General features: G+C 50.4%; 1 protein-coding gene across 3 annotated transcripts; it reads right to left on the bottom strand.

Annotated features, from left to right (window-relative positions):
* Window positions 1-351: 351 nt before the first annotated feature.
* On the bottom strand, window positions 352-24,130 carry NOL9 (nucleolar protein 9). 3 transcript variants are annotated; one of them, XM_004768656.3, is made up of 12 exons: window positions 23,731-24,130; window positions 22,238-22,457; window positions 21,729-21,856; window positions 18,393-18,528; window positions 18,176-18,269; window positions 17,523-17,620; window positions 10,539-10,700; window positions 10,046-10,418; window positions 8,507-8,618; window positions 5,608-5,785; window positions 4,184-4,317; window positions 352-3,547 (listed from the first exon to the last, which is right to left on the bottom strand). In XM_004768656.3, the coding sequence occupies exons 1-12, from the start codon at window positions 24,085-24,087 to the stop codon at window positions 3,398-3,400; spliced, it is 2,142 nt and encodes a 713-aa protein (XP_004768713.1). In that variant the 5' UTR covers window positions 24,088-24,130; the 3' UTR covers window positions 352-3,397. The 3 variants fall into 3 exon arrangements, with proteins under 3 accessions (XP_004768713.1, XP_004768714.1, XP_004768712.1); XM_004768657.3 differs by having other exon boundaries at window positions 10,046-10,343; window positions 18,176-18,272; window positions 23,731-24,129; XM_004768655.3 differs by having other exon boundaries at window positions 18,176-18,272; window positions 23,731-24,129.
* Between the last annotated feature and the right edge of the window lie 334 nt (window positions 24,131-24,464).

Consider the following 24,464-nt stretch of genomic DNA (forward strand, 5'->3'; position numbering starts at 1 on the left):
CTGGGTCACACTCTGCGTTCAGTGGGTAACTGCTTGGGGATACGCTCTCCCTCTGCCTCTCCCCTCTCTCACGCTCACACTTTCTCCCTCTTCCTCTCAAAATAAATAAATAAATCTTTAAAATGCACACGGAGATGGAAAAGAGCAGAGGCATCTGCTAGGTGTCCTGTCCGCTCTGCTCCGGCACCCACATGCGGCATCTGCTAGGTGTCTTGTCCGCTCTGCTCTGGCACCCAGATTCCCTGCCATTGCTTTCTTTTCCCCAAAGTTTTTGCTGTAATTTCTCCCAAGTGTTTTAAATAATTTCCTGGAATAAAATGATCTGTATCTGTAACAAAATACACAATTAAATGCATGTTCTCAAAAATATTTAATGATACAGAAGTTCACAGTTAAGTGAAAAGAGCTGGATTAAAAAACCACACATACGGCAGGACACCAATTTTATAAGACACACACACAATTTAGAAAAACACCAGACAACACAGCATCATGGCAGGGACCCGGGTTACCTACACAGCGGTGACTGAAAGTCGTTTTCTACACGTGCAAACGGTTCGTCCAACTTTAAAAGCAGCTACGTGGGGGTTTCTGAAGAACTGCCAGGAACGGGGAACGGGGCTCGGGGCTAACGGAAGACCGGAACCGGCCCGCTGGGGCGCCCCGACGACGGCTCACCGGGCTGGAAAATGCTGCGGAGGGAACCCTGCCTGCAGGCAGGAGGGTGAGACAGCTGTGGATGTCAACACTTAGTGACCAAGGAACACAATCTTGGTCCCTGCCTTCTCAGAGTTTACAATTTAGCCAAAGATGGGGTTCTGCCCCGCCACGTACAGACAGTCCTCGTGCACCCACCACACAGGCACCCCAAGGAACAGCCACCAGCATTCTGAAGACATCAGCAGGCTGAGGTCGAGTATCCCCCACGAAGTCCCACGGCTGGCCCGCAGGCCCTCAGGGCTCTGACTCAGAGCTCTACTACCAAAGCCTGCTGCCTGGACCACCGTATTGCCATGTCCAAACCTGAGGGATAAAACTCCCAACTAGACAATGAAAACAAAAACACAACACCCTCTGGCACAAGCACAGGAACCTGGGCCTGCACGAGTGGGTGCTCCCGCCCCGGGCTCAAATCCCCCCCGTGCTGCAGGGAAGCAGCCACTGGTCCCAGGGGTCCCAGCCCAGGCCGCGCCCCGCCCCGCAGGCCTCCTCCAGATTGACTTCACGAACACTCACGGCCCCTGCAGGCCAGCTCGACTGTCCTGCCCTCTCTCCATCCCAGGCCACGCTCTAGAAGGGCCATCACTTCAGCACGGAACTGACCTTTGTTTACAAACTAAAACCCCAGAATCCAAGAATCGTGTCACCTACTTTCCCATCTATCTTTCCTGTGAGGGATCCCTTCTAAAGAACTGCCTTTAGAGAACCACAAAATCAGCAACCAGGGCTTTCGAGTTCTAAGTCACGTTATTTTTTTCTTCAAATAAGCATGTGCTTTGAAAATCACACACACACACAACTGAGTTTTTGTTAATTTAAAAACAATTCAAGGGTGGATCTTACCACCATATTCTGAACCAAAGGCCGGTAGAAGCGACAAGAAGCCCCAGCTGCGGACATCGACAATCACAGGCACAGACATCCAGGGTGGATGGCACGGCCGCGGGTCTGACCAGGCCCCCCAAGCTGGCCAAGTCTCCAGGAAGCCTGAGCCCTCCAGTCTCAGGAAGGGCAGGCTCCAGGCTGCGCTCGCCCCTCGGCCACCAGACCAGTGGCTGGCAGCTCCCTCTAGCGACAAGGCCTGCTTCCTTCCCAGGCACAACCCTCGAGGGCGGCAGGAAATCAGGCCAAAGGCAAGCCTGCCTGGACCGGGTTGCCGGGGGTACCACCTACGTTGCTCCTGAGACCTGCGGCTTGAGCCTAGAGTGTGTCACTGTGTGTCTCCTAGAGAGTCACTGTGAAGACTCAAGGAACTAGGGAAGGAGGGTGGCAGATTGTCAAAATTTTGGCAAGACCAAGACAGAAAACAGGCACAAGGTAAATTTAAATATAAACAAGACAAATGAAGTTAGACCTTAAACAGTCTCTAGGGAGTTGAAACCAACCCTGGGGGGTGGCAGAGCTCCGGGGAGAATGTGGGAGCATGGGTCTCTGAGACGCCGAGGGGTCACCCCAAGAATCAGGACAATAACCAACTGTTTAAACGAACACGATGTGAAAACCCTTATCCGAGTAACCAGCCTTCCACGTGGCCTGTAGGAAGCTGAATCCACAAGTGTGAAACGCTACCTCGGTATGACTCTCACAGATTTAAACGGACAAATGACGTGACCCCGCCTAATGTTCTTGTTTCCTGAAATCACTCTGACCCTGGAGGGTCAAGAATTGTGACAACCAGAGAGAAGATGAAGAACGGGTTTCCCCTATATCCCTCAAAGCCATCCGGGAAAGCAGCATCACTCCCAGCCTCCTGAAGCCGCCCCCCAACCCCCCACCCCGCAGAGAAAGTGCTAAGTGGCACCAGGTCCTCCGCAGGTGCAAGTTCCGTCTGGTCCAGACGTCAAAGGCAAGAGGGGGCTTTCCAGACGCTGCTGATGGTCCTTCTTCCAAACAGCCCGGTGCCAGGGCAGCCTACGTGCGTCCTCAGCGTAAGACGAGATGTCAGTTAGGACCGAGCTGGTTCTAAGCAGACCCTAGGAAAGGTGTCCTGGGTTTGAGAGCAATTTTTTCAGCATCAAGTCATCAGGTGAGGACAAAAACAAAAGATGAATGACTTGAGTCCAATCGTTTTATCTACGAAACCCTGATTACACTGAACAGACGAAACGAAACCTTTGAACACTGGACCACGGGAATGACCGAGGGTACGGACGGCATCAGAGGAGCAGAGGAGGAGCGCGACCCCCCAGTGGCGACCATCCACCGGTAGACCCTGCCGCCGGGACCCCCTGCTTGTCGGCCATCGCCGGGCAAGGACCAGGAGAGCCCCCGCATCCGGTTACGCTCGCGAACCCACTGGCCAGCCTTCCTTCTTGGGTAGATTTTTGTGGCCCCTGTTTCCCTATTTTTATTCAGATTCCAACAACCAGGTCTTTGAAGGGCTTTGTGAGGAACCGACTATGTTCTGTTTTAATGGTGTACAAACTTCTCCCTGCTGCTTTGACTCTTTAGAAAATAAAACAGACAGTAAGTACGAAGCAGCATACAGAACACTAGGGCAAAACTCGAGGTCACGCAGCTTTCAAAAGAGTTAAACTGATTCTGGATCCACGAGTTGCACAGGAGACACCGTCTGCGACAGAAGCGCGCCGTTCCCGGCCGCCGTCGCTCTGGCGTCAGGCTGGAGACAGGTCTGCTTTCCCGGGAAGAGCACCTTCCCTTACTGACGACGTCAGCGTCAGTTTACTTTTCGGTAGAGTTTGGGTTTTGGGTGTACTTTGTCTTCACGCGTCTCCTTGGTTTCTCTCGCTCCAATCTTCTCGGATGCCCCAGGAAGTTTACAGTTATAATCGGTGGTGACGTAAGGGACTGTCCCTTCCAGCCCGCGCTGAAACAGAAACACAGAGAACACGTGGAAACACCCCCTCCCCGCGCATCAGACTTTGCGGCGCTGCATCTCTTCCCCAGAAAACACTGTGGAACGGGAGAGTCTGAGTGAGGTCCCTGCACCCCAAGACCTCCGGTTCCCCTTCCCGCAGGGGTCCACCCGACCCAACGGGCCCGGGTACAAAGGCGACTGCCGCCGTTCGGTCCAATTCCACCGCACAGAGACATCGACCAGCAGGAGAGAAGGGGACGCGCATGCATTTCTCTCAAACAAGTTAAGACAAGCAGCTGAGAGGGGAGAATGTCCGCTGCCTCCCCAGGCCACCACATGGATGTCCTCGGCCAACATGACCGTCCCGTGACCTTCTCACAGGTGGACCCACAGACTGCCGTCAGGAAGGAGTCCTGGAGAGACCACCTCTGTTCTCTCTCCCATGACCTACTCCTGGGATAATGGCACCACCATGGGGCTCTGGGCCACCACCGACGGCCATTCATGGCCCTGAGCCTCTGAGGCCGCTTGGACCCTCCACTTGCCTCGTTCAGCCTCTCCAACGAAGTGTGAGTTCCCATACGGTCACCTGTTGCCGCGAGCTCTCCGGCTACCTCCAGGGCTGTCCCCGGGAGTGGCACTCACCTGGCTCTTGAATACACACTGGGGAATGGAAATGGCCCCGACCAGCAGACAGTTGACATTTCTTAGCTCCTCTGGGGGCACCGGAGTGAGGATGTGGTAAAGCCTCTTCTCCATGTCGATCCCTCTGCAGATTCCTTGAGGGCACAACACACACACACACATAATCCTTTCCGGAAGATGCTCTACCTTCCTACCACTGAGAATTGTAGAATGGCTTTTAAAATAAGAATTTCAATTTCAACTGTGTTTCACTTTGAAAATATAAAGTTCCAAGGCATGGGAGTACTTGACCACTCTCAGCCAGGAGTGGTCGAGTTATCTTGGAACCCTCCCCTTGTTCAGCTGTGAGCAACTGAAGTGCCCTATTGCTGAAGTCCCAGACTGTCTCAAGTTAAGGCACACCCAGGCCAGGAAGAAAAGCCACTGTGGGGAACACGCAAACGACTCAATCTTTCCCTGTCATCAATTCCTTCTTCATGGTCTGTACCAGGTGACAGTTTCTGTGGAAACACTTCTCACAAGTCATGTTGTCTAACTCGGACACGTGTATTCGATTATGTAAGGGTTTTGCTCATTTTCGGCTACTTAGGTCCAGCACCCTTCCAGAAACGTACCCTGACATTTAATGACCTCAGTGACCAGGGGGACAAGCACATGAGGCAGGCTTGGCGAAGGAGGAAGGGCCCAAAGCAGTGCCAGGCCAACAGGCCTGGCCGGAGTGATGGGAAACACCAGGATGTGACATATTCACATCTGTCCTCAGATCACCCGACGGTGCCAAGCCCAGCAGAGCAGCAGTGGCTCTGACTGGCAGAGTGAGAAGAGATGAGATGGAGGCATCGGACAGATTCTGCGCACAAGCTCCCACCCCTGCCAGTGGCCTGGATGTGTCGAATGAAGGCAAGGGGTGCCAGGGTGGACCCAGAGGTCTGGCGTAAACACCAGAGTGAATCTTCCAAGGACTCCTCACAGGCCTGGGAACAGGAGACGGTGCAGTGTGGGAGGGCATTTGGGGAAAAAACTAGGACCTCAGTCTTGGGCCTAAGTCTCAGATCCCAGTGAGATACCCAAGCGGAGAAGTGAGTGGGCCCTTGAGCTCGGACACACAGCTGTGCCGATCCTGTGTAAAGTCAGCCTAAAGATGGATCTAGGGCCCTAGCAGGTGGACAGATGGCCTAGGGAAAACATGTCAAGTGACAAGAAGGCCATGACCAGGCCCTTAGAAATCCCAGATTTAGAGCTAGCAGGAGCAGCAGAGAAAATGCTGCTTCCTTCCTACCCGCCAGCCCCCAGGGCCACTGTCTAGAAGGCAGAGACACTGACCACTCCAGCCGAGAGACAGCTCCAAGGTCAAGACCAGCCAAATACAGCTGGAGAAGGGGATCGATTCAGTAGGTATATAGACATGTTTTACTTTGACTCACCAAACCCCAAACAATCACAGATCGGAGTCTGGGCGAGTAGGATGGGTCCATGTGCGTATCCTCTGACATCATCCAGGATCTTGCAAAGACCAACCCAGCTGGCATTCACAGCGTATAGTATATGTGTGGGAGCGACATCAGAGTGAATAATCCGGAGCGCAACCGCATTGAAAGGGACCTGGAAAATAAATCCGCACCTCCCTCTATTAATTCCACTGGAAAAGCTACTTCTGGTTTTTATAAGTTGACTAGGCAGCTATCTAAAGTCACACTGGCCAAACTGCCCACCAAAAAGCGTCTAAACAGAACAGAAATGCTAACGAACCCTGGTCAGTGTTCCCCTACTTTAATATACTGAACCTAGGAAATTCCTGGCCAGCCAACACTCGCTAGAAATCCAAACTGTTGCCTGGAACTTTCTTATCTAAGGAGACACATTAAGACACAAATCTGAGGATACCCTAAAGCATTGAAGTCAAGGGGGACCATGAAAACCCCACTTGCTGAGAGGTCTCCTAATGTCAGAAAGCGAACCTCCGTTCAGTGAGAAAAAGCCTCCATCATTTCACTATGTAACATACGGAAGTAAGAAAAAATGGATCGAACTCCAGGAGCACAAATGGAGGCCTGAACAGCACAGAGACTAGGGGCACGGACTCCCCACCCCACGCAGTCAACGTCGACAAATAACTTCTGACCATCCCCCCAAAAAACTTAACCACTAGGATGGTTAAGTTTAAACTTAACCTCCTGGTGATGGAAGCCTTCCCGATGACATAAACACACACTTTGTGCGTTGTTATCACATACTGTACTCTCAAAATAAAGTGGGCTGGAGAAAAGAAAATCTCATTAAGAAAATCACAAGGATGGGGCGCCTGGGTGGCTCAGTGGGTTAAGCCACTGCCTTCGGCTCAGGTCATGATCTCGGGGTCCTGGGATCGGGTCCCGCATCGGGCTCTCTGCTCGGCGGGGAGCCTGCTTCCCTTCCTCTCTCTCTGCCTGCCTCTCTGTCTACTTGTGACCTCTCTCTATCAAATAAATAAATAAAATCTTTAAAAAAAAAAAAAAAAAAGAAAATCACAAGGAAGAAGACATTTACCACATGGGCTGACTGCATTTATCAAAACACCCCACATGAAGGTGCTGTTTACCGGTCAACTGTAACGACCTTTAACGTGTAGCTCTCTGGGTAATTCCCAATTTGTAAAGTACAGAAGTATTTGGTTATACTGCTTAGATTCCAAAATCAAATTTGAAATAGTAACAGGCAGATACAGTTACTGGTGTATAAGCTTCAAGGTCCGCTGTAGGGCATCTTGGAGTAAACGACCTCACTGACCAAAACCCCATTCCACTAACTGCCTGAGTGTCTCCAGGGGAGACGATCTCACCACCAGGCCTGGGAGACACGTCCTCATGGGCCAGCCCCACTGCTCCTGCCTCAGGAGTGCCCCCAGAGGGTGACCTCAGGCCAGCGTCTCCGAGGCTGTAATCAGGGCATGAAAGAGCTCCCCCCTCCGCAGGCAGCCAGGAATCCACCCCCTCTGTGACGTGCTCAGCAGAACGCCAGCACACAGGGAGCGCTCAGTATGGACAGCGGAGGGTGAACACTCTGGGCTCTAGAGTCTGGCTGCCTGGACTCCAGTCCCAGACCCCACTTTTACTAGCCACCTCAGGCAAGCTGACTCAAGATCCTTGCATCTGTAAAATGGGGAAATAACAAAGCCATTGTGAGTAAAGAAGTTACCACAGGCTTAGACAGAGCACGCAGATGGTAAGCATGTAGGAAATGCTGCCTAGTGCTGTCCTCATCTTTTGCCATCTGGAATTTCAATATCATGGTCGTTTCTTTCTTTCTTTGTTTTTTTTTTTTTTAAAAAAAGACTTTATTTATTTATTTGAAAGTGAGAGAGCACAAGCAGGGGGCGTGGCAGTAGGAGAGGGAGAGAAAGAAGTAGGCTCCCCGCTGAGCTGGGAACTCAATGTGGCGCTCGACGCATGATCCCAGGATCATGGGATCCTCACCTGAGGCAAAGGCAGACACTTAACCGACTAGAATCCACTTAACCCTAGAATCCACTTTTCACAATAATATGAAATGCTTTCAAGACTGGTCTCTGGGGGGTAGCTGGGTGGCTCAGTGGGTTAGGCCTCTGCCTTCAGCTCGGGTCATGATCTCGGGGTTCTGGGATCAAGCCCTACATCGGGCTCTCTGCTCAGCGGGGAGCCTGCTTCCCCGCCCCCCACCTGCCTCTCTGCCTACTTGTGATCTCTCTGTCAAAATATATAAATTTAAAAAAAAAAAAAAAGACTGGTTTCTGGGGGGCTCCTGAGGGGTGCAGTTGGTTAAGTGTCTGATTCTTTATCTCAGCTCAGGTCATGATCTCAGGGCCCTGAGTCTGAACACAGCATTGGATTTCCACATTGGGTATGGACTACATTTTAAAAAAATAAAAATAAAATAAAATAAAATAAAAAAAAGAGAGAGAGAGAGAGTTCTCCAGATGCTGGAAATCACTGTGAACACTGACTGAAGCCACAGAACCGTCCTAGGAGCTCTGGTACAGCCTCCGAGCTCTGGCTAAGACACAGACTCACAGCCAGCTCCACAGCGGGAGCACTGGAGCTGGACTGCCCGGTGCCACCTCTGGGGTCAGCCAGACACTCTAGAGCAGCAGAGAAGCACAGTCCTGCCCAACACAGGGCAGCCGCTGAGAGCACGGACTCTCGAGCGAGGTCACTGCACCCCTGTCTGTAAACTGAGGTCGTCACCACAAAATCCACACCACGGGGGGGGGGCAGAGCGAAACGTCACCCCGCGGCTAGAGAACGTGCACCGGCAGCCCCACAAGGGCTTGGTGCATCCACAGAGAATTCCTTGTCCAAGTTCGATTACCTGATAGGGCGTCAGGCCATGTAAGGGACACAGCGGTTTTGGCACGGGCGGCTGCAGCTGGCCAAGGTAACCGAGGACCGCCAAATCCCGAAGAACCTTGTTGTGAGACTCTCTGCGAAGTAAACCGGGGTGAAGCAGAGCTTTAACCTCAGGACAGAGCCTGCCAGTCATTACACGGGTTATGCACTGAGAGACCACATGGTCCCACCGTAACGCCTGCAGACCCTCTCCACAGCCCCACTGGAGAACGTGACGTGTAAAGACTCTCCTCCAAACGCTCCTGGAAACCAGAGCTGCAGGGCCCCTCTGGGTATGGGTCTTCCTCAGTTTACAAGGCGGTTCCACCCTCAGAAACCCCAAAGAGGGGAAAATACCGGATATCAAAGATGCCTTTAGGGGCGCCTGGGTGGCTCAGTGGGTTAAGCCTCTGCCTTCGGCTCAGATCATGGTCTCAGGGTCCTGGAATCGAGCCCCACATCGGGCTCTCTGCTCAGCAGGGAGCCTGCTTCCTCCTCTCTCTCTGCCTGCCTCTCTGCCTACTTGTGATCTCTGTCTGTCAAATAAATAAATAAAATCTTAAAAAAAAAAAAAAGCCTTTATAGGGCCACCTGGGTGTTTCTGTGGGTTAAGTATCTGCCTTCAGTTCAGGTCACAAACTCAGGGCCCTGGGATCAAGCCCCACAAGCCCCGCATCGGGCTCTGCTCCTCGGGGAGCCTGCTTCCCTCTCCCCTCTCTCTGCCCGCCTCTGCCTACCCGTGGTCACACTCTGTCAAATACATAAATAAAATCTTAAAAAAAAAAAAAAATGCCTTTAAGACACCTTGCCTACCGAACATCACAACTCAGCCTCACCTACTTTATTTATTTTTAAAATATTTTATTTATTTCTTTGACACAGAGAGACACAGCAAGAGAAGGAACACAAGCAAGGGGAGTGGCAGAGGGAGAAGAAGCAGGCTTCCCACTGAGCAGGGAGCCCAATGTGGGGCTCGATCCCAGGACCCTGGGATCGTGACCTGAGCCAAAGACAGAGGCTTCATGACTTAGCCATGCAGGCACCCAGCCTCACCTATTTTAAATGAGCTCAGGACACTCACATTAGCCTCTGCTAGGCAGAATCACCGAACACAGAGCCTATGTTGTGCGGGTGCTGAATGGCGTCAGTCCCCGTGGCTCACCCTCCGGGCTGACCCGGAGCCGGGAACCACTAAAACCGCCCAGCCTCAGGGCAGAGCACCGTACAGCATCGTGCTTGCCCAGGAAAAGACCAAAATCCAAAGTACAGTTTCTACCAAATGTGTACTGCTTTAACACCAACATAAAGTGGGAAAATTGAGAAGTCACACTCCCTCAAATTGGAGGCCGCCTGTGTTTCTGTTGGGATAGTAACAGCTCAGAAAAGCTCCTTTACGAACACAGGGCTGGGAGACGGATTCAAAAGCTCGTGAAGGACTCATCCCTTCTAAGGAACCGAGGGCAGCAGGCCTCGTTCCACGGCAGAGAACAGCTACATTCCCCAGCCATGGCGGTTTAATTACCTGTTTCTTGGAGTTTTCCTAAATGCAAAGTCCGACTGGACACACATCAGTTTGTGTCCAGTGAACACAACCGGACTCTCCTTTTCTTCGTCGGCAAACTCCAAGCTCTCCGTGAACTCCGCCAGCCGGAAGCCTCTGTTGCGGACTCTGGACTTGCTCTTGGTGTACAGGCCGTCCACGTCGTCCACGTAGTCAGGGGTCAGGTTGGGCATGTACTTGCTCCGGCCAGAGCTGAACTGCACGACGTGGCTGGGACACAGCAGCCGGATGAGATCGACGAGAAGCAGAAGCCCCTTGTCTGTGAGGAGGACACAAGCAGCTAGCGCGCTCATCAGACAGTGACGCGCTGCCAGGAGAAGGTGGCACAGCTGTGCTGAGACAAGAAAGGACCACGAGGAAGCGTCTCCTAGAACTGGGCCCGGCATTACTGCCTGAAGCCAGAGCCCTTGGCGCTGCCCCTCCTCTCAGGCCACACGCGCCCCTGCGGGCTTACCTGACACCCAGCCCATTGTGTTGACGATGAGAGGCGACTCCCTCTTGTAGGAACTGAACACATACTTTATTATCTCAATATAATTCTCATAGTTGTTTTTACAAGACGGCTTCCCATAATACACCATTTTCTGTGGTGTCCTCTGGTGGGTGAAAGGTGGTCCTAGGAAGATGAAGCTTAGAGTTTGAATCTGTCACTATTTAAAAAAAGGTGAGGTGGGGGGGGGGGCACCTGGGTGGTTCAGTTGGTGAAGTGTCTGCCTTCAGCCGGGGTCATGATCCCAGGGTCCTGGGATCGAGCCCCGTACCAGGCTTCCTGCTCAGTGGGGAGCCTGCTTCTCCCTCTGGCCCTCCTCCCTGCTTGTGTTCCTACTCTCTCTCTCTAATAAATAAATAAAATTGTTTATAAATGAATGAGTGTGAGGGTTTTGCTTCGGCCATCAGGAGTGACCAAGATCCTTAGGAAATCAAAGACCATCCTACCAGACATCCTACTACTAGCAGCAGCTCGATCCCATTTTCAGAAATCTAAGCTTTGGGATGCCTGGGTGGCTCAGTCATTGGGTGTCTGCCTTCAGCTCAGGTCAGGGTCCCAGGGTCCTGGGATAGAGCCCCGCATCCCTGCTCAGCAGGGAGCCTGCTTCTCCCTCTCCCACTCCCCCTGGAGCGTTCCCTCTCTTGCTGTGTCTCTCTCTGTCAAATAAATAAAAACTTAAATAAATAAATTAGAAGAAATCTAAGCTTTCATGGCACCTGGGAGGCTTAGTCGGTTGAGTGTCCGCCTTCTGCTCAGGTCACTATCTCAGGGTCCTGGGATTGAAGCCTCCACTGGGTTACCCTGCTCAGTGGGCAGTCTGCTTCTCCCTCTCACTCACTTCCCTGCTCATGCTCTCTCTTAAATAAATAAATTAATTAAAAACAAAACAAAACAAAACAAAAAAAAAACACAAAGCTTCCAACTTCACACAAAGACACGCTCATTTTTACATACAGTTAATCCACATTCTATCCTAATAAGGCCATCCACTCAACAAACACTTACTGAGCACCTGTAACACCCTGGGCTTGGTTCTAGGTACTTAGCATATACCCTCAAACAAAACACCACCCAGCCCTGCAGCGGGACATTCTAGAAAGGACAAATAAACAAGAGCAGGAACTTGTAGAAACCTAGCACTTACCAAGTTCCACGCACTTCACATGTGGTCTCCAATGTTCATAAAAACCCTATGAGCTAGGCAGTATTACTATCTCCATTTTCAGACGAGGACACAGATTAACCTGACCGAGGTCACACCCGAAGAGCTCTAGGCTGGACTTGAACCCCGGTGGGCAGGCTCTGGAGCAGATGCTTCTACTCCCGACCCCTGTCAGGCCTGAGCTAACTCCCCTCTCTGGCTGGGCCAGGAACTCACTCAGCAGGTGATAACCAGGACCACACTGCAACAGTGGACAGGGGGAGGGCCTTGGTCACTGTGGCTGGTGCAAGGCCACCTAGGACAGGGCTGGCGAAGCTCTCAAGGGTGCGGCTGGGGATTTGGGGCAGCCTACAGCTGAGGAAGGGGCCTGCACAGCAGAGGGACTGAGTAAACATGGAAATACACGGGCAATAATCACAGCCACAGTTCTTCTCGTCAGAGATGACACTTACAGACACGGAAGGGGGAGGCTAACCAGAAGAAGCCCAGATCATCAGGCTGGGATCGGAACAACCACAGTAAACTCACAGCTCTTCATACACTGGGAATGTACGTACAGAGAGACACATAGTGTACGTACACATACGTATGCATGTGCCCATACACACACACGTATGCGCATGTGCGGGGCTAAGCATGCACGCATTTTCTAGCTCTGTGCACCGAGGAGATCCACAAGCAGTGACACTCCAGAGGAAACGACCCACCTAGTTACAGAGTGGAACACGTTGGCAAATGCTTACTTGAACAAATGATCAGAGCTCAGCTCTGGTGACAGGGCAACTGACAATGGCCTGTTGATAAGATGCACTGAGAACCCAGCACCACATCTCAATCAAACCACAGGGACGCTCGACAAAGGCACTCCTCCTTGACAAGCCATCAAGGTCATAAAGGTAAGAAAAGCTGGAGGGGATGCTCCAGACGGGAGAAGCCAAGTATCTGCAAACACACACAGGCCTGGCAGGTGGCTGGAGGGCAGAAGAGGGACCGCACCACGGCCGAATCGCTACCCTGACTTGGTGGCCGCGTCGTGACTATGTAGCAGAGTGTCCTTGTCTGGGGAAACGCCTGCTGAAACAGTAAAGGGGTAAGAAAGGAGAAGAAAAGTAAACAGACTTGGGAAGACGCGAAAGAAAAGGAAAAATGAAACCAGCAGGAAAGCAAAGTCCAAACAAGCAGTTTAGATAAAACTGTAAGAACGGGGGCGCCTGGGTGGCTCAGTGGGTTAAGCCGCTGCCTTCGGCTCGGGTCATGATCTCAGGGTCCTGGGATCGAGCCCCACACCGGGCTCCTGGGATCAAGCCCCACACCGGGCTCCTTGCTCAGTGGGAGCCTGCTTCCCTCTCTCTCTGCCTGATTGTGATCTCTCTCTGTCAAATAAATAAATAAAATCTTAAAAAAAACACTATAAAAACAGTATGAGTGCCCTACTTATTTTTGTCAAAAAGTCGGTTAGATCCACAACACATCCAGCAACCTGATCTATCATCTGCCTTTTTTGAAAGTCAACAAACAAAAAACCCACACGTATCTCGACAGACCAGAAATAGCAGCTGACCAGTCCGGCGCTTTCACGATACAAACACTCTGCACATGAGACACATAAGGCGGCTTCTTTAGCCTGATGACAGGACAACAAACACCGGCACCTGACAGCATCCATCTAGGGAGAACACTCCCTCTAAGGTGAGGAACAAGAAAGAGACGTTTTCTTCTACGCAGCACTGTCCCGGAGGTCCCAGCCAGAGAGCGCCAGAAGACAAGAAAGAAATCAAAGGCATCCGGACTGGAAAGGAAGAGTGAAACTATTTCTAGTCACAGGTGATGAGGATCTATCCAGAAAACCCAAAAATATTTACAAAAAACCTATGAGAGCTAACACAGGGATTCAGCAAAGTTGCAGGGTACATAGTCAACACACAAAAACCATGCGTGTTTCTACACACCAACAGTGAACAATCTGAAAGAGAAATTAGGAAAGCCATTCCGTTGCAGTAGTAGCTAAAAGAATCCAACCCTTAGGAACGAATCTAACCAAATGAAAGACTAACACACCGAAAACCACAAAGTATTTGCTGAAAGAAGATGCCTGGGGGCTCAGTCGGTGAAGCGTCTACCTTCAACTCAGGTCATGATCCCAGAGTCCTGTTCGGGGCCCACATCAGGCTCCCTGCTCAGTGGGGAGCCTGCTTCTCCCTCTCCCTCTGCCTCCTTCTCTCTCTGTCTCTCATGAATAAACACAATCTTTAAAAAAAGATTGCTGAAAAATATTTTAAAAAAACCTAAGAAACTGGAAAGACATCCTGTATTCATGAACGGGAAGATTTATCATTAACTGAGATGCCAATGTCACCCAAAGAGAGCTAAAGATTCAGTCAACGCAATCCCTAACCAAAATCCAACAGCCTTGGGACGCCTGGGTGGCTCAGTTGGTTAAGCAGCTGCCTTCGGCTCAGGTCATGATCCCAGCATCCTGGGATCGAGTCCCGCATCGGGCTCCTTGCTCGGCAGGGAGCCTGCTTCTCCCTCTGCCTCTGCCTGCCTCTCTGTCTGCCTGTGCTCACTCGCTCTCTCCCTCTATCTCTGACAAATAAATAAATAAAATCTTAAAAAAAAAAAAAAATCCAACAGCCTTTTTCACAGAAATGGAAAAAGTGATCTTCAGATTCATACGGGATTGCAAGGTGACCAAGTGGCCAAAACAATCTTGAAAAAGAATGAAGCTGGGGGGACTCACGCGCTTCCATTAGCAGGGAACTGGCAAAAAGACAGATATCTAGGCCAGTGGAATAAAACAGAGGGCCCAGAAACAGGCCCTCATATGCAAGATCAAATGCTTTCCCACAAGGGTGCCAAGACCATGCCATGGGCGAAAGGACAGTCTTCAACAAATGATAACTGGAAAACTGGATATCCACATGCAAAAAATGACATTGGATGCTTTCCCTGTATCATATACAAAAATTAATTCAGAATGGACCAAAGACTTACTAAATATAAGAGCTAAAACTTACCAAACTCCAAGAACATCAGGAAAATCTTAATGATATTGGACTTAGCAACACTGCGGATATGACATCAAGAGAATATCAACAAAAGAAAAAAGAAATTGGGTTTCATAAAAATTAAGAACTTCTGTGTATCGAAGGACACCGTCAAGAAAACAGAAAGAAGGGAGAAAAAAAAAAGAAATTAAGACCTAGAGGATGGGAAAAATCATTTGCACAGTTTATCTGATAAGAGATCAACACCAAGAACACACACAAAGGATGCCGACACTCAGTAACAAGGCAATTCAGAAATGGGCAAAGGACTTCACAGACATTTCTCCAAAGATCTACAAAAGCACGGGAACAACAAGCACGGAACAGAGGCGCATCATCAGCCATCAGGGAAATGCAAATCAAAGCCACAGTGGGTTACACCTGACAGGACAGCTGTCACCCAGATGACGAGACGTGGAGAAGCGAGAGCCCCACGCACCCACGGTTGCAAAATGCAGCCGCTGCAAATAACAAGCTGGCGGTTTCTCAAAAAGATTAGACACGGCGTTACCACATGACCCAGCAATTCCCCTCCTGGCATCTCACTGAAAGAACTAGAAGCAGGGACCTGCACAGGTAACCGTAAGCGGATGTTCACAGCAGCACGATTCCCTGTAGCCACCAAGTGACAACGGTCCCACTGTCCATCCACAGTTGAGCATGTCAACAAAATGTGATACATGTACACAATGGAATGATACTCGCCCACAAGGAAATAAATTATTATCTGCTACGATATGGACTATCTTAAAACCCCGATGCGTGGAGGCTGTGGATGAGGGCGATTAGGGGATGCGGATGGAGGAGGGCATTGTGGGGGACACATGGAAGTGCTGAGTCACCGTACTGTACCCCTGAAACTAACATGACACTGTGTTAACTAACTGGACTAAGATAAAAACATAAAAAAAATAAGCAAAAAGAAAAAAAAATGCTTAGTTAAAAAAAAACAGACACGGGGCGCCTGGGTGGCTCAGTTGGTTAAGCAGCTGCCTTCGGCTCAGGTCATGATCCCAGCGTCCTGGGATCGAGTCCCACATCGGGCTCCTTGCTCGGCAGGGAGCCTGCTTCTCCCTCTGCCTCTGCCTGCCATTCTGTCTGCCTGTGCTCGCTCTCTCTTCCCCTCTCTCTCTCTCTGATGAATAAATAAAATCTTTAAAAAAAAAAAAAAAAAAAAAAACAGACACAAGGCCAAATAGTCTGTTTTCACTTCCATGAGGTGCGTGGAGTGCGCAAATTCACAGGGTCAGAGTAGGAGAGGTGAGCAGGAGGGGCAAGGGTTCTTTATGGGGACAGCGTTTCACCTCAGGATGATAGAGTTTTAGATACAGACAGGGGTGAAGGGTATGTGACATTGCGAACGTGACACTATGAGCGCACTTCATGTCACTGAGCTGTACGCAGGGCAACAATTCGAACAGTAAATATCATGTTGTGCATATTTTACCATTAAAAAAAAAAAGCAACATGGGACTTTGGCTTGGAGTCTGAACCAGAAAAGAACATTATTAGTAGTGTAACTCATCAATTTTGAATAAAGCTAATAGTATCGTGTTAATGGAATTTCTTGGTTTACAATATCATATGGGTTTACATACGACGGGCGCCCCACAGGAAGACATGTTTCTGGTTTATACAAAACTCAATGGCTATCAGCTCCATGTACCCAAACAGAACCCTAGAAAAGTATCATAGTATTTTTTTTAAGAGGCCAGAAGAGTTATGGGAAGACCATGAGTTTGGTAAGGGAAATGTTCACTTTTCTACGTTCCTTTCTAGTTTTTATTTGCTAAATTTTTTTTTTTCAAGATATTGTATTTATTGGAGAGAGAGCGCATGTGAGCACGAGGAGGGGAGGCAGAGAAAGAGGGAGGAGCAGGCTCGCCGCCGAGCAAGGAGCCCGATACACGGCCTAATCCTAGTACCCTGGGATCACCACCTGAGCTAAAGGAAGATTCTTTTTTTTTTTTTTTAAGATTATTTATTTATTTATTTGACAGAGATCACAAGTAGGCAGAGAGGCAAGCAGAGACAGAGAGAGAGAGGAGAAAGCAGGCTCCAGGCCGAGCAGAGAGCCTGATGCGGGACTCGATCTCAGAACCCCGAGATCATGACCTGAGCGGAAGGCAGATTCTTTTTTTTTTTTTTTAAAGATTTTATTTGACAGACAGAGATCACAAGTAGGCAGAGAGAGAGGAGGAAGCAGACTCCCCGCTGAGGAGAGAGCCCGAAGTGGGGCTCGATCCCAGGACCCTGGGATCATGACCTGAGCCGAAGGCAGAGGCCTTAACCCACTGAGCCACCCAGGCACCCCCGAAGGCAGATTCTTAACCAACTGAACCACCCAGGTGCCCCTGTTTTTAATTTTTTTAAAGTAGGATCCATGCCCAATGTGAGGCTTGAACTCACACCCCCGCGACCGACAGCTGCATGCTCTACCAACTGAGCCAGCCAGACGTCCCTTAAATTTTTTGTTTTTTCAAGATCATTATACTTGAGTTTTTTTTTTTTCTAGAGATTTTATTGATTTATTTGACAGACAGAGATCACAAGTAGGCAGAGAGAGAGGGGGAAGCAGGCTCCCCACTGAGCAGAGAGCCCAATGCGGGGCTCCATCCCGGGACCATGGGATCGTGACCTGAGCCGAAGGCAGAGGCTTTAACCCACTGAGCCACCCAGGCACCCCAATATACTTGAGTTTTATAAAACCAAAACACGAAAGAAATGTGTAATACATACCTAGAACTGGCTCCGTAATATTGAGTAAAGAAATGCAGCCTGGAGGTGTGAATTCTGTCTGCCCCAGGTCACATTCCAAATAGTCAACGCAGGAAATACTGAAAATTTGAAAGAAATAAAGAAAATCTCAACTAGCTTTCCCCTGTCACAAGAATAAATCGGATCTTACAGACCTTATGCAATATGCAGGCCCAACCCACCCCATGCAGCCTATTAGGTAGAATGCTCCAAAGACGGCAATCAACATAAAAATAAATATAACAAGAAAATGGGGCGCAGGCGTGGCCACAGTACTCGTTCACAACATGGATACAACTTTGTCTTTCCTAAAACCTGATTTTCAAAACACAACAGAACGGCTCCCTACTCTTAACCTCTGGATATGGACAAAGACAGATTCTGAGACCAGGTGACTCTTCTCGCAAAGACACTGGTAAGTGACACGATCAATTCACCCCAAGAGGCCGATGTGCCTCAGTCCAAAACACGGTCCCACAGGGAGTGCCGTCCCCCCGCTGAGCGCCTTCGCACAGACTTGGGAGACAGTCCCCGCCGTGGAGTCAGGAGGGATTCCCATCTAGTTTCTTAAATCAAAAATCCTATTTCATGACCCAAATCTAATAAAAATCTTAACAAAAAAACCCCACTCTTACCTGTTTAACAACTGGTTAATGAGGTATCTATTAAATGTTGACTTTCCAACGTCTTGAGAGCCACAAACGAGAATGATAGGGCAGCCGTCTACTTCTTCTGGAGGCAAAACAAACATTGATGCCTCAAATTAGCCACCTTCTGTAGGGCTCGACAGGGAACTCATGATTCTCTGAGGCCCTGAGGGATGAATGCTCCCTTTATCACCAGGTCACTCACCACAGGACACAGTGACCAACTCCTCCATGGCCGACAGGGCACTCTCTGTCAAACGAAGGCCGTTTTTTTTCTTCTCTCTTCTAATGCCAACAGACCTCAGGGCTAAATGTTCAGAGTTAATCTGGAAGGTTGGACTCTGAAATTAACAATTTGAGTTTTAAGAAAACATGAACACAAGTGCACGTTTCTTCCTCCAGTTCTAAATTAGTAAGCCTCAAACAGTCGTCGAGCTAGGAAAGGTAGACCTGAGGCCCCCGCTTGCCCCCTCACAGCCACCCCTTCAGGGAGTCCTGTCAGCTACTCCTCCAGTCGTTTCCGTGCCTGTCCTCCTGGTTCACACGCACTTCCAAGCTGCCATCACCTCTGCAGGAGACCCCGCAGGGAAGGAAAAGGTGTCCCAGTTTAAAAAGCGGCTGCCACAAGGACAATCCAACAGAGACCATACACGTTGAACAGGTTGGTGCTTTAGAACAAAATCAAGGCCGTCTCCAAGACATAAGGTAAAAAGAGAAGGAACACGTGCAGACCGGGCTGGAAGAAGGTTGAAGATAGGCCCAGTACGGCCACGAGCGCTCCAGCAGAAGCACCAGGAAGCCACCAACCAACCCATGGAACGGAGGAGCAGGCCCTCGCTGCAGCCGGCGGGGCTTGGAGGGAACAGGGTCTCCACGGTGAAGAGATCAAGGAAGGGACCCACTCACGACCATATCCTCATGCAATTCACCAACCGTAGGGTAAAGACATAAAAGGAACAAGAATCAGTTCCTATCAGCAGCTCTGGATTCTAGGAAACAGAGGAGCAAGGCCTTTAAGGTTTCGAGGGAAAAACTATACTGTGCTCAACTATCAATCACAGAGGATAAAATAAGGGCATCTTGTAAAATGACATCATATAAAGGTCACTGCCTTGTATAAAAAAATAATTCTACAATGTATTAAACATGGGCGGGAGGGAGTTACCCAAGCAGGAGCATTAGGAATATAAACAGTGGTGGTGAAGTCCCAGAAAAAAAAATTAAGCCAAAAATGAATGAAAACAGAGTATTAAGGTGTTTGGAAGCTTCATTTGCAAGAGGCAAAGGCCTGGTGACACGGGGTTCCCATTTCCTCCCCCGTGGCCCTCACGGGGCTACTGGGTCTGCACTAGATGAAACGGACACCATCGCAACAGTCTACTCAATCCCCCACGCTCGCTGCGGACCTTCTCCGCGCACTTCCAACCCGACACCTGCCCACTAGCTCTGCTCCCACTCAGTGATGGCCCTGACCCGTCTCCCGGAGCGGACCGAGACAATCAAAAGAGAACTTGTGCCTGCACCAGCTACTCCGGGTGAACTGCCAGAGCTCTCCAGGCCGGCCCCTCCCAGACACCAGAGCCAGAGACCCTCCCTCGGTGGCCTCACTTCGGCCGTCACCTCCCTCTGCTGCGTCCTCAGCATCCTCCCCGCTCTGATCATTCCCACCTGTTGTGTTCAAACGTGCCCGGTTTTACATCCATTTTAGCAAAAAAAAAACAAAAACAAAAACAAAACTCTGGCCACACTTCTCCAATTACTGTGTCATTTCTTCCCTTCCCTTTACAGCTAAACTCTACAGAAGCAAAATCCCTTACTATTAAACCCGAGAGTTCTCCCTCCCTAGACTCTTGACCCTGATGTGGTGAGGCCACCCCCTCAGCAGCCTACTGCCCCTGCGCTTGACCGAAAGAGGCTCCTACCCCCAACTACCACCAGCGGCAGGTGCACAACCATTCACTTCCAGTTCCTCCGAAGACTTCCTGATCACAGTTGCCTGGTTTTCCTCCAACATCAGTGACCCCTCTTCTCAGTCTCTCTGCTCCCTCATCTCGACCTCTTCTTGGGAGTGCCAAAGGGCTGTGACTTTGAACCCCTTGTCTCTCTGTATCATCTTCCTTGGTGTTATTATCCTATCTCTCGGCCTTCGGGCCACTCTGCAGAAAGCTCCTAACTCCAGACTCCCATGTGCAACTGCCCACGGGACAACTCCAGTGATGTCTAACAGGCACGTCAAGGTGAAGATCTCAATCTGCCCCTCCCACATGCCCCCATTTCAGTAACCCCCTGCACCCAAAAGCATGTATTCCTCGGTTCTTCCCCATCTCACATCCAGTCAGCCTCATAATCCCGCAGAGTAGGTTCAATGTATGGCCCATGGGAGACAATTAAAGCCACAGAACTTGACTAAGAAATTAGTAACATGAAATAAGTCAATCAGAGTAACACAATTATCATATGATCTCGCTGATTATGTGGAATTTGAGAAACAAGGCAGATGATGGGGGAGGGGAGGAAAAAATGAAATGGGATGAAACCAGAGGAGATAACCCATCAGAGACTCTTAATCTCAGGAAACAGACAGAGATGCTGGGATGGGGGGCGGGGATTGGCTGGGCCATGGACAATGGGGAGGGTATGTGCTATGGTGAGTGAGCACTGTGAATCGTGAACTAAGGACTCACAGACCTGTACCCTTGTACCCCTATATTTTAACCCACTGAGCCACCCAGGCGCCCCATACCCCTATATTTTATATTAAAAAATATATATTTTTATATAATAAAAAATATAAATATTTTAAAAAATTTTTAAAAAGAAATTAGTGACATGGTCAGCAAAAACTTGGGAGGTGAAAATAGAGATGGGAGAAATTATTAAGTACACTGAAGTACATTCATAGAGGAAATTTACACTATCTCAAGTTAATAAATCAAGATAAAAAAATAACCATTTTTAGGGGCGCCTGGGTGGCTCAGTTTGTTAGGCTCAGGGTCCTGGGATCAAGCCCCACATCGGGCTCCCTGCTCATCGGGAAGTCTGCTTCTCCCTCTCCCATTGCTTGTGTTCCCTCTCTCACTGTGTCTCTGTCAAGTGAATATAATCTTAAAAAAAAAAAAACAACTGATAACCATTTTAAAATTTCCAACAGGCAGGGCACCGAGCTGCAGTCAGTAGAGCATGCAACCCATGCAACCCTTGACCTTTGGGTCATGAGTTCAAGCCCCACGCTGAGGGGTAGATTGTACTTAAAGTTCAAAACAAAAAACACCTTGGGAAAAACCTAAATAAATAACTAAAAATTCCAAAAAGCATTTAAATACCTACATTATGAAAAGATGGCTTCCACAGAGGAATAAAACTAACACGGAAGGGGAGACAATGTTTTTCACGATACGCCTTTCTACGCTATTTTACTGTACTCACATATGACACTGTGTACAACCTACAACACTGATCTTCCGAGAGGGCATCCCATAGTCAGCTGACATGACTTTTCCTATGAAAATAATTAGCAAAACTGAATGAAAACTGGTCCTACCTCTTGTACGAAAACGTAAGATAAACCTGGATGGCTGACTAAGAAGTTCACAGTGGAGGTTTTCAGTTGTTCTAGCAACACGATGGAACACAGAGGAGAAAAATTCTTCATCAACCAACATCTGTCATCTGTAAAGAGAAAAATAAACTACCTTAGAAATAGTAACTCCATTAAATTCTACACTGTTTTAGGACCACCTTCTCCTCGGCTGAACTGTCAACTTTTTGATAGCAGGAATTAAGTTCGAAAGCTTTCTTCAGGAAACCACACTGCATACAAGGGAACACATCTGGATGGAGAAGTCAATCCAGGTTAGCTTTTGCTACACGGTAGCTACTTGTGTGGCCTGGGGCCATTTTTCTCATCTGTAAAATGGTGAAAACCAGTTTCACTCAAGTTTCACTTTAAATAGAGACATAAGAGTGCGCCATAACTTGCAATAGGAAGGATCTAAAGATAGCAGCCTTATTCTAACATACCCTCAGGAAATTATCCAGTTTTTTCCTTACCCCGATTAAGATGAGATCTGAGCAAAGCTCGGGCTTCCCTTTTCATCTCCTTCTTGCTTTTCTCAGGCATGGAATAATGAACGGCATTGATAGTCAAGCGCGCGTGCGTGTAGGCAGAGAAGACCTCTTGGGCAGGCTGGCCTTGGCTGATGGTAAAGCCAAACACCTGCACCTGGCCATAGAGGCAAGTCACACGACAGATCCCGCTAAAAGTAAAACCCTAGGGAAGAAGCACAAAGAAAGGAAACTGTGACATTACAAATTCTGTTGCAGGAGACTGAAATTTTCTAAATTTTTTTTTTAAAGATTTTATTTATTTATTTGACAGAGAGAGATCACAAGTAAGCGGAGAGGAAGGCAGAGAGAGAGAGAGGAGGAAGCTGACTCCCCGCTGAGCAGAGAGCCCGATGCGGGACTCGATCCCAGGACCCTGAGATCATGACCTGAGCCAAAGGCAGCGGCTTAACCCACTGAGCCACCCAGGCGCCCTCTAAATTTTTTTTTTTTTTAAACTAGATTCTATGCCCAAGATGGGACTGGAAGTGACAACTTGAGATCAAAAGTAACATGCTCCACCCACTGAACCAGCCAGGCACCCCCCCCTTTTTTCTAATAGTATGTTTTCTTTCTTCTTCTTTTTTTTTTTTTTAAGATTTTATTCATTCATTTGACAGACACAGATCCCAAGTAGGCAGAGGCAGGCAGAGAGAGAGAGGAGGAAGCAGGCTCCCCACTGAGCAGAGAGCCCGATGGGGGGCTCCATCCCAGGACCCTGAGATCATGATCTGAGCCAAAGGCAGAGGCTTAACCCACTGAGCCACGCAGGCGCCCCGAGTTTTCTAAACTCTTAATTGCTATTCACGTACCCGAGCGGAGGAGATTTCCAAGTAACTAGGTGACCATCGGGTACTCAATCTCTCTAACCTAATTCCACATCCCAGGACAGCTAGAGAGCGAGCCGGGGTATCCGGACACACGAACGAGGGGGTCCCAAGGAACTGGGCCTGCCGCTCTCACGGACCCCTACCTCTACCAGGGCCCACTGCCAGACACTTTCCTCCCGCCCTGGAGGAAGACCTCGGAGAGCCGCGCCCGAGTGAGCAGCGCAGGACCCGCACTCCGGGGCGCGTGTGTGATCGCCTGCTCGGCCTCCACCGCGCCCCTCTCACCGGGCGACCTCGGCGCGTCTCAGCGTCTCCGTCTGCAAACTTGCGGGAACAAGCTAACGACTGCACCGGAGCCAGGAGTAGGAAAAGGGTCCGCAAGCCCGAAGCACGTACGACACCGAGCCTGGCATTTTCCACGCACCCAGTAAATGCGACCTACTAGTATTATTTACCACTAGCCCCTTCAGCTCTGGAAACCCAGAATCCCACAGCAGGTCGGTCCTGGCCCCCCGGCTCAGCACCCCCGCCAGGAGGAACGCGCGCGACCGGCGCCGGAGACCCTGCAAAGCGGCCGGGTCTCCTGCCAGCCCCGCCGGCGCGACCCACCTGCTCGAGCGGCAGCAGCACCAGCGCGCGGCCCGGGCCGGCCGGCCGCACCGGCGGTATGGGGAGGCTCGCGGGGCCGCTCGGAGCGGGGGCTGCGGCCGGAGCCCGGCTGGGGGCCGCGCTCTTGGGCCTCCGGGTGGCCGCGCGCGACACCAGGCAGCCGCTCTCCCGCCAGTCCGCGCCGGCTGCCTGGGCCTGCAGCAGCCGCCGCCGCAGGCGCCTCCGGCCGCACCAGCGCAGGGCCCCGAGCCGGCGGCGGGGCCGGCGGCTGAGAACGAGCTGTGTCCGAGTCTTGCGGGCACGCAGCCACGTGGAGCGGAAAGGACCCCGCTTCACGATCAACTGCGAGTCCGCCATGCTGGCCTCCGGCGCCTGCCGCGCGAGAATCTCGCGAGACCCAGTCGCTCCGCCCCGCGGCCCGTCGAGAGGCAGAAGGAAGCGTCCTGGAGCCGCGGGCGCCCTCTACCGGGGGGTCCCGGCAGCGCACCTGGGCCTCCACGGGCCCCTCCGAGGCTCCCGCGGGCCTGGGGATTCCGGGGCCTCAGCCTTGGCCACACCCCTCCGGGCCGTCCCTCCGCGGGCCCCATTTACATTATGCAAAAGCCCCACCCCGGCCAGATACCCCGCTTTGAGTCCTGGGCCACCATTCCGGAAATCCACTTGGATTTTTTTTCTTGCAGAAAAAGAACCAGGATTGGCGGTTTAAGCAAAACCGGTCTATTTGCATACTGTGT

This window comes from Mustela putorius, unplaced genomic scaffold, assembly GCF_011764305.1.
Source record: "Mustela putorius furo isolate JIRA1106 unplaced genomic scaffold, ASM1176430v1.1 tig00003853_pilon_pilon_pilon, whole genome shotgun sequence".
NCBI lineage: Eukaryota > Metazoa > Chordata > Mammalia > Carnivora > Mustelidae > Mustela > Mustela putorius.